The 18,080-nt window shown below is 33.7% G+C and overlaps 1 protein-coding gene across 1 annotated transcript; it reads right to left on the reverse strand.

The window, feature by feature from the left end:
- Window positions 1-23: 23 nt before the first annotated feature.
- LOC107417911 (guanine nucleotide exchange factor SPIKE 1) lies at window positions 24-13,497 on the reverse strand. Its single transcript, XM_016026560.4, has 31 exons — window positions 13,297-13,497; window positions 12,925-13,108; window positions 12,638-12,800; window positions 11,851-11,978; window positions 11,620-11,723; window positions 11,447-11,502; window positions 11,234-11,331; window positions 10,959-11,096; window positions 10,420-10,731; window positions 9,457-9,744; window positions 9,023-9,190; window positions 8,712-8,903; window positions 8,576-8,619; window positions 8,011-8,080; window positions 7,427-7,588; window positions 6,854-6,961; window positions 6,635-6,672; window positions 6,118-6,262; window positions 5,806-5,932; window positions 5,375-5,568; window positions 4,966-5,096; window positions 4,725-4,800; window positions 4,087-4,197; window positions 3,635-3,817; window positions 3,351-3,494; window positions 2,924-3,097; window positions 2,451-2,798; window positions 2,038-2,370; window positions 1,721-1,906; window positions 549-1,523; window positions 24-461 (listed from the first exon to the last, which is right to left on the reverse strand). Exons 2-31 carry the CDS (start codon window positions 12,982-12,984, stop codon window positions 207-209), a joined length of 5,511 nt encoding a protein of 1,836 aa, XP_015882046.2. The 5' UTR covers window positions 12,985-13,108; window positions 13,297-13,497; the 3' UTR covers window positions 24-206.
- Between the last annotated feature and the right edge of the window lie 4,583 nt (window positions 13,498-18,080).

Consider the following 18,080-nt stretch of genomic DNA (forward strand, 5'->3'; position numbering starts at 1 on the left):
GTTACATACATGGAACCCAAAAATGCCACGCACCATAATAAGATGCAGGAGAAGCTTCACTAGAATTAAAATACGAGTACACAAAACACATATGAACAACCATGGAACTATGTGCAAATCCTTTGGGAAAAGGATTTAAAAAGAGAAAAACGATGATATTAACACGTCACTACAGAGGAACGAAAAATATAACACTACAACCATCATCACAGCTCTGATAAAATCGCAGGGATATAATGAGACAGCTCTGCGGTTAATGATTGAAACCCATTCACAAGCTGTGTGTGGAATTCCTGGTCCTCCTCACCTATTAGTCTGAAGTGTACCCGGATTGCACGCTTGCATACTGCCATGAATTCGAGCAGTGCAGCGATGAGTTGCTGCAGTTCTTGTGACCGCAACCTTGTTGCAGGCTCACCGGACAAGAATGCAGTGCACACGCTCAATACTCCACTGTTGACCTGCATATAATCAGAAGAAACCTAATAAGCTATACTAAAGAAGACAATTACCCTAAGAATGGTTGACCAAGATGCACAAGACCCAACCTGAACTGCAACACTGCCTTGAAGAATTCTCTGTAGACTCTGTAGGCGTGGGAGTTGATCCCCGTCAGAACTGCGAGGCTCTTCAAGCTCATTTCGTAGAGCAGCTGTTCGAGTCTCAATCATTCCAATAGCATTTTCTACAGGTGAAAACTCTAGTGATTCAGATTTAATAACCAAGAGCCTATTAACAAGCGCAGGGAATGAGCCCTCAGTCTGAAGAACAGTCCGTCTCTTCCACTGGTCTTCCAATCCACCTTGAGTTTTGCCATTTTTTGTAAACGGGGTATCGAACAAGAAACGGTCAAAGACACGTGCACGTACACTTCCAGTAGAAAGAGAAAAGATTCTCTCCCTTCTGCTTCCCAAATCTTCATCCTCCATGACTGCATCAACAGCAGTTATCTGGAGGTAGCACACTCCAGGCTGCAATTCATCGGCCTTTACTTGCCTAGAATCTGGAATAATATGCAGAGTGTGGTTACCATCCATCCTAGATTCATAGATATGACTAAGCTTCTCCATTATGTCACCTAGCCGTACATCACGGGGTTCTCTGTATACATATTCCTTCCTGTCCAACTTTCCAAACCGATCACCATAAAATCCCACCCTATAGTAGGTGGCATCAGTGAATGGAATTGGGCTTGATTCCTGCTCAAGAATTGACTCATATATATTAGTAAGTAGTGTATGGCACTTGGCAAGTTGACCATATGCCCTTCTACTTTTATAAACTGGAATAACAAGCTCCAGAATGCTTGCACAGAAATGAAACAGTTCAGCTTGAGAGAAAAGCTTATTTGCAAGTTGCAGGTATTTCACAGCAGAGTCAACTGTGAGTTTCGAAGCACCATATCCCTCTACCTCAGCTGCGGATGCCTCAGAGGTTATCTCACTGCTTACCATGGGGCAGATTTTACGTAAAGCAGTTATATGATCTTTGCTCCAAACACCATCATTTCTTGCCACAAGGGCCTGCAATAAATTAAAATATTGCATCAGCAAAACAATAGACTACATTCTTCTGACTACCTATAACACAGAATAATTCATTGATAAAAATTTTAAAATCAATCAGAAAGCATAATTAAGCAATACTGAGAAAAAAGTTAAATGGCCTAAACCATGGACCAAGTAACTTTTAATATAAGTTCCCAATCATGCAGTGTTACCTGCATTACAACCCCAGCCACAGCCACTGCACACTGGGCTGCTTCAGCCCAAGACTGCATTTCCTGGTGTGCATCACATAAATGTAGTAACCACATTATGTGAAGATCTGGAACGGGGGCAAATGCCATCGCAAGTTTATGGAAGCCTTCTGCAGCTGCATATCTATCCATAGTCGTCAAAGAGCCCTACAAAAAATTGCAGCCAATATTAAAACATCAACATAATTAGACTTTTATTCATCAGAACAGAAATGTAGAATGGCAACATCCACGTAAAAGGAATGGACTGGGGCTAGGTTCTAATCCGATCAACTTACCAAAAGTGCATGTTCCAAGCTAGCATCAAGAGCAAGGAGAAGACTGTCAGAGAGATATTTCACCTCAGACCATGACCACCTGTTCTCTGTCATTTTTTCTGGAATTGCCAATAGTGCATTCTCTGGAAGTCCACACTCCCTCAACAGATTGGGGCTCTTACTTTCATCTGCCATTTCCTCCAAAGATTTTCTAAGACGCCGTGCCTCCCCACTCTCTTCTAGTGATCCATCCGACTTCATCTGAGTCACTTGTACATCAGACATCAGTTCTGACAATGTAATAATCAGCATGACTCTCAACCTTGCTGTCTGCATAAAGTAGTAGAAAGAACTCTGCACAAAAGGAAAAAGAAAAGAAATTATTTATGAAAATAGAATAAGAACATAAGCAGAACCCAATGTATGGAACCTACCCTAACAAGTATCTGCAGCCCAATGACAGCTCTTTTTCTAATGCTGTCATTCCGAAAAACTGCAAGTCGAAGAAGATGGAAAGTGACTTGCTTTAAAAAACGATCATTCTCCCTTGCCATCAAAGTCACACCATGAAGATTAAAAACACTGTTGAAGACAGGAAACAAAGCTTTCCAGAAAGTCAATGGTTGATTTCGGGAGAAGAAGCTCGTAAATATGGCTGTGACGCAATCAAGTTTTCCATAGTCAGTAGCAATACTTTTGGATGCTGCCATCGTGGAAAATTTCTCAGTTATTTCCAAAACCTGAAGACTGACTGAAGCACTTAAGTTTTCTTCCCAGAGCTCCTGAAAATGAGGTAGTATTAGCCTACCTACTAAAAACGGTACAAACTGATAGAATAAATTTAAAAGAGGAAAATTGGTATGCAGCAACAATTAAGCACACATTAAATTTTTATGCAAAACTTTACCAGTTTTTGCCGCAAAATCGGGTGTAAAGATTCTCTAAGTGCTTGAGCAGAAGCTCCAATCCTTGAAGACTGTGCCTGAGCCAGAGCTTCTCTCAATGAATATGGCTGACTAGGGGAGCTTAACTGAGAATTTACTCTCTGCCACAAATAACCATTTTCAGGTGTTCCCTGAGGCTGCATAAGAAAGAATCAATAAATCTGAGGACACTTTTTTACAAATATATATATATATATATCTGATGATGCATTAAAATCTGCAGCATCCTATATCTCAAATATCAAGAAATTGCACCAAAGACTAGGGAGAGAAATACATTGCTATTCAATGTATACAAGGATTTAACCAGAATCAAAATAAATGACAAAAACTAATGCAGGCCAAAAATTGGAAGCAATAGTTGAACCAAAACCGGTTATATTAACTCACACGAACTTCTTGTCTTGACGCCTCAGACAGATAATTGTTTATTGCAGGAGAAAGTCTATCAGAGTACTTAGGGGAAGCAGGTCCATCCCCAACAGGACTGCGAGAACTGCAGCCCATAAGCATGCCATCAGCAGGTTTCCTGTGCTGTAAAATGCACCTATACCCAATTAGTATAACAACAAATAAATAAAAGGAAAGATAAAGAACAACATAAACAAGTAAAACCATGTGACTACAGACACAATCACTTGACTAAGGAGGAAAGAACTTCAATAATGAGCAACCTCAAAAAGAACTAGGCATTCCTCCATGAGTTTGAAAAATAATCTAGTACGAGCTATGCTCAATTGCCACGCCTTCACAAGTGATGCATCATCAAGATTCCGGACAATTTGCAAAATAACAATCAAAACTTCACGCTTCTCAACAGCATTGAGGTTGTAAAAGACCGGCATTTCATCTAGAATCTGTCAACCAATATCACTAGTTAAGAAACTGATCAAGTATAAAATATTGAAATTCAAAAGACAATATATGAAATAAAAAATTTATTATGCAAATATATATCCTAACATTCTATTGCAATATAGGGAGAACACCAGTAATCCTATTTTGTGTCTCAAAAAGTTTTGACTTAAGCAGGTTGTAACAAGATTCAGATTTTCTAAGATTCAACAGGAAAAATAAAACAATTTGTAGGCATGCAGCACTTAACAATTTAGAATACACTCTCTACCTGGCCAATAAGTGGAAAATACAGCTGTGCAATATAGAGTTTATCTTCAGGCTTTTGGTATCGAGCATCAAACTCATGCTTGCACAAAAGAACTACCAGTATTCTTGCTGCCTACAGACAGACATGAGAGAATTAGAACAGAACCAAAGTACATATGATATCACAAAGAACAAATACTATAATATAACATAACACCTATAGCATATATACTTCTAAGTCAAATATGATACTTTGCAGATGCTTCTTGACACGTATCCCATACCTCATTAGTTTATCCAGAACCTGGAGATTATTTCAATTCTTATAGGAAATTAATGGACAGGTACTAATCACAACTCCATTTTTATAGCCCATATATACTTGTTTACTTGTTGGCAAAAATATATATATACAACATATACATAAAATTTAGTCACCGAAATAGTGTGTCAATTCAAGATATCTAAATCCCATCTTATTTCTCTTCTATCTCTCATATCTTATTTCTACAGTTCAAGCTTCTTGCATATATGCACTTCCTACAATTGCATTTGAGTAAAATAAAAAATATATTTATAGGAGGGAAAAAAGATCCACATAAAGGGTAAGGAATATAATAATGCATCCTCATACAAAAGATCTTAATATTCTAAACTCACCTTTGCTCGAAGAGATAAATCATCATGATCCCAAGTAAGGAAAAGCTCTTGAATTAAGACAGAAGAGAGGTAGTTCCTACAACATGAATATTTACTTTGTCAAGCAAAGTTATCAACAAAGATGTTTATGTTACTAATAAGGAACGATAAGTCCATCTTTAGTCCCATGGTTAAGTGAAAATTAGTGTGTACCAAAAAAAAAAAAAAAAAGAAAAAGAGCAGAATTGGATTTGTGATATACCTATCTGAAGGGTCTCTCCCAGGCATTTCAACAAAAAGATCATGATCACATATAATCTGTAAAAATGTTAGCTTGCAGTCATGTAGAACAGATTGACATACTCCAGAAAACTTGTCCAGGTACAATGACACCTACAGCACGAAGAAGAAACTAGAAACTTAACAGCAATCACCTAAGAAGACAGTAACAACAACAATAACAACAATAAAACATATATATCAACAGAGCACAGAGCCCATCTGTAGCAGTTCAGTTGACTTAAAAAGGGCACAATGTTCCCTTCACATACATTCTATGGCCTTTCTCTTGTCCTACCAACTCTAATGCAACACTTTCCCCAAAATAATAACAGCAGCATCGTCATCATCTGTGCTAATAGATTTGCTCAAAGTTAAAGCAGCAAACATACCAGTTCAAAAACTTGGCGAGGTTCGATAATTGACAGAAGATCATAACAAAAGAAAGCCAAACTGCTGTTCAAACGCTTTGCCAAGCTTAAACCCTTCTTACAACGGTCATGCACTTCTGTCAGCAGGCAATCATACAACTGCATAATACATCTGAACACACCTTCTTTGAGTTGCATAGGTGGGATATCCTCGCCTGAAGCATGAAAAGAAACTTATAATACACAAGGATACTTAAATTGCTTTGAAACATTTTTTTGACACCAGTCATTACATATCAATATTAAGAGCCCTAGAATATATTATAACATGATTTTTTATCACCAGCAATACTATATAAATATCAGACCAAAATGCAATCCAATGAGGTTGAGGGAAAAAAAAATTTTGCACTAGTTTACACTCCCAAAATTTCTTTTGAATTAAAATTTACCTAATGGAAGACTATGATAGAAAAGACGAGTCTTCTCTAATGCCATTGACTTGACAATAAGCTCAAGGAAAAACCAGGCCATGGCCAATACATCATCATACACTGGTCCAACACGATAGCCTTTAGCCTGCAAAATAACATCACATTATGAAACAACTCAGGAAAGTAAGAAACAACAAAACACTTTAACAGAAAATATGATGATGATGCAGCATTTCTTGTCTGCATCTTGCAGCTACCAATCAAGGATAAAATAAAGAATCACATGCCAACAGCAATTGACAAATGTCATGACTGGAACAACAAACTTACCTTGCTTCTCGCCAAACTTCCCCAAACGGTGGACAAACCAGGGTAAACTGGTGGTTGACGACCCCCAAAGTCATCAAAAGCATAGTCAACATAGTTAACTAGAAAATGATTTCGTTCAGCATCATCAACCGACTCCTGCTGCACCCTACATAGAACCTTCCATGCATTGTCAAACTAAGTCCAAAAGCAATCAAAAGAATTTTAAATGACAAAAAACACACTTATACAAATCAAAAAATAATAAGAGTAAAGGCTAGTCCAAAATACAAATACTATCAAACTAAGTCATTGACACCCGGTACCAAGTATTACTTATTGAGCAGATGATAAATAAGTTACAAATCGTTATAGAAATGCTTTGTTCAAATTAATCCATGCTTTTCTTAGGAAAATTGTGAAAGGTCTGCATTTCAAGCACATATGAGATTAAAAACGTCTTGTGTCTGAGATCTCACACAGAACTTTAAACACGATAATTTACATTCGGATTTATGAAAACCAGAAATCTAAAACACACCTGGTAACAATATTAACCATCGCTCTGAAAGCTGCCACCTGAAAACAGGAGAAATACAAAGATTATATGGTTGTATACCACAAAGTGAACAGAGTTAAATAAAAGCCATTATATTGTTCAGTCAATGTATAAGTAAGCCAACTGAAGAGAACAAGAACTATGAATTCAGTGACAAGAACCAGTAAAAACAAAAAGCACTCAAAGAATTCTTCACTAGACCTGGAGGGTTTCTCCACCATTGCCTATTAGGTGGAGAAGCATACTCAGGATTGGATGAAGAAACTGAAGCAAAGCAGTGGAATCAACATTCTTCAAACTGTTGATAGCCTGCATTCAAATTTAGCAAATGTCAAATCACTCTTTCTTATGAAGCCTGTCAACCTCTAAACTACTGTATTAGTAAACTATATCTATGACCTCAAACAGTATTGCATGATTAACATTTCTGGATATATATGGAGCAATTTAATATATTAACAAGTGCATTGGATTTATAAAGGAAGAAAAAGACAGAACCCCAACAAGTAACATTTCATCAAAGCGTCCTAAATAAAACAGCTACTCTTTGACTTTTAACACCTATACAATTGTATAGAGATTGTTGAATAATGTATGCATATCTTTGTTTCATAGGATAACCTTTTAGTACTTTAACATGTCATAAAGTAACACTTCTTGACCATGGCTTCTCCCTTTTCTAGTAAATTCACATATGTTTCTAATCACCTTTTGCATGACAGTGAAACAACAAATGTTATATATATATATATATATATATATATCAGTTGGTACCTCCAGAAGTTCAGAACCCCATGGTGGGCTTGTGCGAAGAGTATGCCTATCATATTCAAGAAAAAAATCTCTAATGCGCTCATTAATGGGGTATAAAGATGAGCAAAGTCTCAAGCGCAATCTAAAGACATTCTTTCCATCTTCCAAAAAATCAAGCCTCTCCTACAGGGAAGAATACAAAGCAACAAATCATCAGATCCAGATAACAATGGTGAAAACTAGCTCTCTCTCTCTCTCTCTCTCTCTCACACACACACACACACATATTTATATATGTAACAAATAAAGGACTAATGTGTTTCCAATGTATGCTGAAAGATAGAAACTAAATGGTTCACGAAACCAAAATAATGCAGTTTACACTAGAAAGGAATAAATACAGCAAAAGGCACACAAATAAACTTGAGAGAAAGATACCAGTATAAACTCATCTACAAAATTTATTACACATTTTGGTACAAAAGGGAATCTATAATTAAGGTCCAGTAAAAATAAAATCAAATAATTTGGAATGGAGCCATAAAGGCCAAAGAATCAATAAATTTTAATACACATTACAGACTCAAAACGCATCTCAAACATACCCTGGACGTATCCTGTAGATAATGTGGAACTAACTCCTTCATAATCGGTAAAGAAATCTCAGATCGCAACCTGAGAAGAGCCATAACCATTACAGCTTCGTAAGATCCTTAGCCAGAGAAGATAAGGCATCATGTTAAAAATTCTTAAAGCTATGAAAAATGGAGAGCAATAACATAAAATAAAATGAAATCTCAATAATCTAAGAACCTCATCATCCAATTTCAAGTAGTGGACCAAATTTTATATAAAATTTACTGTGAAGAATTTTAATTGCATTAGTTGTCTGCAAGCATCCAAGCAAAAAATTACATACAAAATGAGAGAGAAAAAAATTGTAAATGTAAACAATTATGATGCTTGAAGCCAAAATACTAACCTTGCAATTAGTTTCTTACAATGTTCAGCATAAATATATGGTCATCACAGTAGGTTTTAAGTTGGATAGCATATACAACATAATTTCCAATCAATAAAATTTAAGAGTAGCCACATGTTAAACACGAGGCTAGTATTTCTTTTTATGAAAAGAGAAAGAACAGTTATATTTAAAGGCATTTTACATACTGATTATGTGTGGATAATGGCAGCGATGCATATCCAATTACTACCTGGAAAGCAAATAGGAAGAGTAATCATTTCAATGAAACTTAATATAGACAAAATATAATACTCAGACAACAAATCATATATCCAATCTTACTGGCTTTGGTGCTTCCAATTTTGTCTGAAGCTCAACATCAAAGAAAGTGAATAAAAGATGATGCGTTGGCACCCAAGTAGCAGGGAGGGAGAGTTTAATCTCATCATGGTAGCAGGCCAGCCTAGCCTGAACAGCCACTTGCGTATGAGCCCACTTCTGAAGTGAGCTTCCTGGCTCCCTTGGATACAGTACCTATCAAATAGCGGTAAAATCAAAAAAGAAAAACAAAACAAAAAAAAAAAAAAACAAAACAAAACAAAACAAAACAGAACAGAATGCTTCCAGGATATAAAAGCTTTAATTGCATTTACCTCTAACGGCTGTCTACGGATATCAGCATCATCCTCCCTAAGCTCAACCCGAACAAACAAATTTTTCTTCCGACTTAAACTAACAGTCAAGGGATAAACATAGAGGAAATGAAAAAGCTGCGAGAAAGGCTCATTTCTTGTTGTAGTGCGGAAGTCGAAAGCTTGAAACTGGAAGTCAACCAAAGCAGTCCTTTAGGATAAAGCTCAGAAAGCTTAACTAAAACATAACAGAATTTAAGATACTATTCATCATGCAAGAGATCAATCAACCCTGTCATCTACATTGCATTTGAAGAAGGCGACAAAGAAATTCAGGTAGCAAATGAAATACAATAGACGCAAGTTAAAAGAGTTTCTAACTAAAATAGAAGAGTAATCTACCAAGCAACAGTTGAGGTTAAAGAGAAACAGCAGTATAACAGTTCAAGACTTACATCATCAGCACCGAAATCTGAATTTCCATGTACATTTGATCCATTCCCAGACATTTCTTTGGCATCGAGAGAATTCCATTTAGAGTTGCTACCTTGTGGCACATCTGAACCATTACTGGGGAGCTTTCCAAACGAAGGATCAGTAATGCGATCTCCTGGATCAACTGAGTCATTAGTCATACTACCACTTTCTGATATATTTTCCAACTCTGCATGGTCAATCTGGTGCTTCTCAATCTCCAGTCTCAAAACACCTTTCACAGGTTTATGAATTTTCCGTTTGGGATCCTTCAGATTTGAGGAAAACCACCCCAAATAACAAAAATAAAGACTATAAGAACTACGAATGTAATAGACTAGGCAATAAACAACAAACAAACCAGGAAGTTAACACCGAATAGCTTCTTTGTGTGCCAATCTAAATAACTCCACTCGCATGTCATCAAGCAACAAAAAGTGAAATTACTCACATGTCAAAAAATGCTATAAATAGAGATAGCGTGCCAACCAAGCAACCAGTATTCATAGTTTAGTTCTCACTATTCCCATTGCATAAATAGCAAGCTTATTTATATGTTAAGCAAAAAAGCAGAAAACTAAATCAAATTCACTCCCGCTTTTAGCAAAAACCAAGTATGAAAGTTAAGCAATTAACTTGATGTAGCAACTTATTGAAGATATATGCACATCATGAAATTTTGAGATCATCAAAACTGATCCACTGAACAAATAATGGCTCCTTTTATATTAATAAGCAACTAGGGATATCAACATGGAAAAGAAAATAAACTAACTAAACACACTAAATCATAACTAAACTTCCTTTGTAATTTCAAAACTTGCTGTAGAAAGGAACCATATAAGAATACTAAAAGAAAAGATAAGCAGTTGTATGCCCTAACAGAAGTAAATCAAAATCATAAGAATATTAAACAAAAATATACAACTAGATGAGGTAATTACCAAAAGTGAGTCCTCGGTATAGCTTTCTTTAACTTTGTTCAAATTCGATATCTCAACTACAATTGAACTTCCAGTTGAATATCCCAGCTTCCCATCTAACGTGACCTTTGCACTAGGCTCAAATACACCCTCATGAGAACTCGATCCAGAAACACTAGGAGCAAGAGGACTGCTAGGGGAAGCAGACCCACCAGAAGCTGCACCAATGCTGTTATCAAATAATGAAACAATAGCCCACGCGAAGGACTCTTTGTAAGGCATTATTTGAGACCACACCTGCAGTTTTTGCTTCTCTCTCTCAGTCAAGTGCACCTGTTCAGGCAGATTGATCATAACCGTTATGCTAAAAAGAAATAGACTAAACAGTTAGCAAAAAGTTTAAAATATGATTATATATGCATATATCTATGTGCAAACAAAAGCATGAAAATAATCCATCCCTCGCCCCCATTAAAAGTAACAGGAGCACGCTTCTTTCCTACATGACCAAAGGGAAAGAAATAGAAGGTGTGTAATCTCTTTCAAGTACTTGGACATACTGGTTCTTTACGAGAATAAACGGAAGGAGTAACCCCGCCTTGTTCAGTGGCATGCTTCTCTAACTGGATTAGCAGACAAACTGATGCCGATGGAGCATCTAAATGAAATACTCCACGAGATTCAAAAGAAACATTTGCCTGGAAATGAAGAAAGTGGCAACAGAAATTCTTTAGCCATGATTCATGACGATGTCAGAAATTTACTTATAGAAGATAAAAGATAATTCACTGGAAATGAAAAGAAAACAAAAACCTACAATCTTCTTGCAACTTACATCCTGCATTTCAGATGGTATGACACGAAAATAGAAATCTTCGGACAATTTTTCTCGTCTCTCTCTATTGTATAAGCAAATTGTACCATAAAACGGTTCTATGAGGGAGAAGGAAATGGAGAGGGAAAAAGAAAGGGAGAGGTTAGCAATTTCGAAACAGTTGGAAGAAGCCACTCATCAAGGCATAGCACCAATAAAACACAGATAACTCACCAACCAATCCTGCTTGAAATGATAGGGAGAGAACTTTTACAGAGATCTTCAATCCACTGAAACCACCAAAAATGTGGGGAGGAAAAGTACAATGATCAATTTGAAAAGGGAAAGTTAACCAAAAAGGATGATATTCAATTCAACTGCAGAACAAAATTTCAGTATTGCCATACTGGGATATAGGAGTCTCTGGAATCCTTTGACCAAATATTACTGCCCTTTCGTTTTCCCAGTCAAACGCCGGTTCATAAGCTGGGAGGGGAGATTGACCAAAATGCTGCAAATTCATTACATTCATGAACAAAACGATCTGATGAGCATAAGTAGGCTATCATATATATAGAAAGCCGAAATGGGTTTCATTTTCCATGTCCCCAAAGAAGCAAGGTTGAGGCAAGTACAACCTTCAAATTATTTGAGTGTGATGAATCAGAGGCAGTAGCCTCTGCAAATTGTCTTCCTGATGTACTTGGGACATCATCATCAGTGGTATCTTCAGCCTTTGTTCGCCTTGCACTAGCAAGACACATTTCTGCAATGGAATGAAGAAATTTAAAATCCTGATCATATAGGAATCAAGGGAACAAATTCCGTGCTACCATACTCAGTAATCTCACTATTTTAACAAGTAAATCATAAAACCTAAGGTTCTAGCTGGGGATAAATAAAGGGTCACAACTGTTTATTGGCAAAAATGAAGCTGACATGATTCGATTTTGTCATTTGCAAACAACAACTTCACAGACACCAATGCACTAATGTAGAATAAATACGGGGAAAAAAATCCTCACTACCACAAGGAAACCATTCTGAACTTGTATAACGGGGCTTCGTCAGGCACAAATTTATGACCAAGAAATTCACAAATGGATGAACTGCGTACTTTAACAGCTACAACTTAAGCACTTCATATAAAAAACTTTTATGTTTTAAGCATTAAAGTCCAGTTAAAAGTTACTTTTCTCTAGCTACCAACCGTGTAAACCATATAACTATTTTTCACAACCATCAAAAAGGTAGGGAAAAAAATTTGACATTGGACTTTTATGAAATGGGTTAGCTAAAAATGGTCGAATTTTCCAGTAAATAAAGTAAAACTAGCAAAATAGATAAGTTTCCTTCATTAACAGTAAACCATATGAAGTTGCATTCGAGCGCATGCATATAAAATACTCAAAGAAATGGCTTTACCAGTCTCAATATCAGTATCAGGGCCTTCGTAAATCTGGTTCTGAAAGGAAACCGGACCAACAGCCTCATAATGTCCATACTTGTTCTCATCCTTCACCCAGTCCGCTGTATAGCATTGTACCAGCTCCTTCAGATGCGGCCACTGCTCCAAATTTTCCTCAAACTACAACCCAAAAAATAATAATAAATAAATAACTTCAAAAAATGCTAAACCCATTTGCACATTATAATTAAAAACCCATTAAAGGGCCAAAAAAAAAAAAAAAAAACCTCAAAGCCATCATTACCTTGTTGTGCCATTTACTAGTAACCGGAGTAGAATCCCGGCGAGGCCGTAGGTGAAGCATTGCAGATCTAGGGTTTCAGTTCTTCAGTGAAAGAAGAAGAAGAAGATGAAGAAGATAATGGGTCTCCTTCAGCTCAAGATTCTCTCCAATTTTTCTCTTCCTTTAATGGGCAAACAACAAGGTACTGCTCAGCAAAACCACATTAGTGGCGTATTTGGTAGATCCAACCGAACCCAAAAACCCAAAGCAAAAACACACTCAATAAAAAAAAATTTGAAAAAATTAAAAGAAATTGAGAAATGAAAGAGACCCAAGAGAGAGAAAGACAGAGAGAAGCAGAGAGAAAGAAGACAGAGTAGCACAGCACTGTACCACAAGTCAAAAGGAAGTCCAAAGAGAGAAAAATGCCAAATTGTGCTCTCTGGTTTAATGGCCCGTGGCTTTGCTGGGGTCCTCCTCCTTTGCAAAGCTAATTATCAGACCCCAAAGCTTCGGGTCTCGGTCCTCTTGGATTATGAATGATTATTATATAAACTTTTTGGATTTTGGCTTCTTTTTTTTTTTTTTTCTTTTTTCTCATATGTGAAAATTTTATGCAGTTTTTTTTTTTTTTTTTTTTTTATTTGGCTTCTAAGAAAAGCAAAATTTTCTTTTTTTGCTTTCACTATTATTTTATTTTATCTTTCTGTGGTTTAATATATATACATTTGTTTTGGTTTCTGACCTAATACACCTTCTAAGAAAAGCTACAGCTCAACAGCATGGAACGAAACATTATTATATACATCTGGTCTCTTTTATATACTTTCTGTTTAAGGTTTTTTGTTTGGTTGGGTAGAAAATCTCCCTTGAAATAGAGAGGGACAAATAACCGGTCAAGAACAACATTATGTATTCCTTCAAAAATCTTGATCATAAAGAAATTTTGAAATAAAAGTTATTGTTTTGAAGAAAACAGAAGAAGTCCTTAAACGGTCATTGTTTAGTTGGATAGAAAAATTTTGTTGAAAAAGAGACATTGATGAATAACGGTCGAAAATCATTTTTTTCCCTTAACAAATTGATTTTCTTTGGAAGCTGCATGCATTCAATTTATTTACCAAATATATTATTTGTTAAAAATTTATACATATAGATTAAAAACTTAAAAAAAAAAAGGAACAATTAAATATTATTTCATAAATAAATTTAATAAATATTTTGATAATTTTTATATTATTATTATTAAATATAACTTTCATATATAATATTTTATTAGTATCGTTATAGAAATATACACCAAAACCAAAAATGGTGAATATTTTAATAATTATAATATTATTGTTATACAATATCGTTCTCATATTAAATACTTTATTAGGATCGTTACAAAGGCATTGACACACCAAAACAATCAATGATAATAAATTTTCCAACTAAAAGATGTTAAAATCAATTTTTTTGATTCAGATAAAGGCCGGAGTGATGGTTCACTTAGGCTTAGCCCATTAGACCATGGTGGACATGGACCTTAAGCTGGATCCCCCACAACAGATCTGGGCCTGGAAAGGCCAGACAGCTCTCCGCACATTATATCTACATAATAAGCAAAAAGATAGTCACAGGTGCAAGTATGCATATCTGAAATTCTTTTTTTTTTTTTTTTTCTTTTTTGGATAAATGTGTATATATGAAATTCAATACAGAAGGATAAGAAGAAACTACATTCTAAACAATGGTAACCAAAAACTCCGTTCGAACCAAAAACACAGCCTGATAATTTTTAGTTTGAAGAAATATTATTTTGATGAAGAAGCTAACAAATTATTACCAACATATTTTATCTCTAAAAGTACATATTTATCTCTTCAATTGAATAGAATACTATGAATTATCGACTACCTACATTGACCTTTACTCTTCTTCTTCTTCTTCTTTTTGTGTGTTATAAGAAAATCATGAAAGTTGAGAATGATTCTTGTCACTTAGTTAACTCTTATTTTTACTTTCATTTTGGAATAAAATTGTTATACTAAAAAACATACATAAATGGATTACACTAAGTAGGTAGAAGATAAGAATAATGATAGTAATTTTAATAAAGCATGATGTCCTCTCATATTAATAATGATAATGATATAATAATTTTTCAAATAAATATTAATATAAAAATGTTAAATATCTAAAAATGAAAAATACACAACGACAGTATTTTATAAGTTGTTATGATTTTTTTTTTTAAAGTAAACTTTAAAAAAACTAAAAGCATATAATATAATAAAGACTTGATTTGAAAACAGTCTTAATACTTTAGGTCTATTATAAAAATTTGATCAAAATAAAACAAAGGTCTAGTTTAACAATGAATATGATTTTGAATAATGTCGGTAATAAAATTAATGAGATTAAAAAGGAACTTACTAAGCTTTTTTTTTTTTATGTGAGATTGCTTTCATCATGCTGATAATTCTGAAAGAGAACAAAGGTAAAAAGATGTACTTGATAGACTCTAACCTCGCAAGAACTCTGAGGACCTCTCTATCAAAATTTATGGAGGAATATACTTCCAAATTCATAGCTGATCATGCATTTCACGTCGTTTTCATGTGTCCAAGTGATTGTCAAAATTATTTAATGGTGCTATCACTTAGACAGCTTCAATCCCTGAAAGAGCTCACCATTAATGGATTTAGTCAGATTAAAAAGAAAAAAAAAGAAAAAAAGAAAAAAAAGATGTTGATTTTTATTTAAATGGTCCCTCATTCATTACCCATTTATTGAATTGATTACTATTCTTTTAGCAAAATATATGGATATTAACACGCCTAAAATACATGGGTATTATAAATTACACCCACAAAATAAATTAGATTTAGAGATATATTTCCATTTGTTCTACCATCGGAACAAGTGTATAAACAAAAAAACGAGTTCTTTAAATTAAATAAAAGATGTAAAAATGTTGTTTGATCGGTGTCTTGGGGGAGTCATGAACTGCTTGAGATTTTCAATTAGTATATTATATATTTTGTCAACTAATTGAGTTTTGAAATCCATATTTTTTGTTGTTAACAAATAATAAAATTTATTTTTACTCATTTTATTTGATTTCTAGATACACTTCACAAGTTATATTTAAGAAATCTATTAGTATTGTATTTTTTGATAATAAAAAATCCACTAATTGAGTTTGTATACAATTTTATGTAAAAAAGCGTAGATAGAGGGAAAAAAAAATGTTTTGAATAATGTTGTTTCAAAAAATATTTGGATATCATAAATTTTATAAATAAGTATAAATATAGGCTATATATCATTTCGAAAATACCATTTTAATAGGATAAATCTTAAATTGTGAGCAGAATAATTTATCTTTTGTTCGATTAAATTATTAAATTTAAATTACATCGAATTTTCTTTTTCTTTCTATTGTGTTCTAGGAAACTAATGAAAAATAAAATTTACGATACATGCAGCAGTGACCCCAGATTTCAGTAAAACTCTTTTTTCCCATTTGTTCCAAAAAAAGAAACACAATGCAGCAAACAGAGAGGGATAAAGTGGGATGTGAAAGAGACAGAAATAAAGCTAGCAAGTGATTAACTTGGAGCAACTAATCTACAAAGTTACCATATATTCTTAAGGAAGGTAAGAATAAAAATAATAAAAGACAAGAAAATGTAATGAATTTCCTTCAAAAACTTGGTTATCTTTCTGTCTAGAATTTTTATTAATTATAAAGAAATTTTGAAATAAAAGTCACTATCGAATATTATTCTTGCTGATCATACCCGCAATAGATAAAGCAAAATTTCCAAGAAATCAAAAAGAAATCCTTGTTTAATGCATCCGTCGTTATTTGGTTGGATAAAAAAATAATTGTTGAAAAAGAAAGTGGGATGAATAACGGTAATTATATATATATATATATATTTTTTTTTCCCCTTAAATATTGATTTTATACTAAAATCCAAATGAAATATCAATTAGATAATATAACTCTTATATATTTGTTTATTATCATCTAGCATTTGAATTTTATAATTTTTATGGTGATCGATAATTAATAATAATAAATAATATTTTTATAAAAGATAAAAAAAAAATGTTAGAGATATTCAACTTTATAGTTGAAATCCAAAGCATTAGAAGTTTTTATCCATTTCCTCATACTTGGATTATTAGGTAGATATTTAGGAAAAATACAGCTACAAATGTAAATGTACATATCCAAAATTCAATATAGAAGAAGATAAAGAGCTCTAGAATTATTAGCGGCATATTTTATCTCTAAAAGTGTATATTTATCTTTTCAACTGAAATAGAAAAAGAGTTATTTACTACCTAAAGATATTGATTCAATGGTTTGACGGAAGAAAATGATAAGAACGAGAATGATTTTCTAACAAAAAGAGAATCATTCTTTTTTTCTTTTTTTTTTCTTTTTTTATTTACAACAAAATAAATAAATAGCTAACCTTCCCCAAATTGGATTTATTTAGGAACTTAGTGATAAAACTACATAGCATTTATTTTTTAGCAGTCTAATTCTTTTTAATAGACAAATAGTTGATCTTCCAGGCATCAAAAGCTTAACAATTTCTTTGGAATATATATATATATATATTATTAGTCAAAAATCAAAGCAGATGCATACAACATGGTCATGGTAAAGTATCATCCAACTAATAAAACCCAACAAAACGAGAGTCAATCAGGGTATAATCTAAAATCTTTATGAAATTTTGAAATAAATAATATTAAAGCTAAACATTTTTGTTCAGAGAAGAAGTTGGCTATCACTTTGTTATGACAATACCTGAATTTGTTTAGAGAATTAAATAATAATAAATATAAATTACATTATTACTTAATTCTTAAATGTGACAATGGAAAACTTGATAATTCTTGATGGTATTGATTCGAAATTGGACTAATTTCTCCACATAGCGTATTAAGATGCAATAATAAATTATGTTTTAGTTAAGAAAGTGTTTGCACTGGCATTAATAATAAATCATTTTTATAATAGGAATATATTGACGTTCTCAATATAAAATGATTGAGAATATATTGTTTGTACGGTCGTCTGCCATATTGTAAAAGTAGTACTACAATTAATAAGATTAATTTTTTGGTAATTACAATTAACAAGATTCAATTAACCAAATAGTGCA

This window comes from Ziziphus jujuba, chromosome 2 (assembly GCF_031755915.1).
Source record: "Ziziphus jujuba cultivar Dongzao chromosome 2, ASM3175591v1".
Lineage (NCBI taxonomy): Eukaryota > Viridiplantae > Streptophyta > Magnoliopsida > Rosales > Rhamnaceae > Ziziphus > Ziziphus jujuba.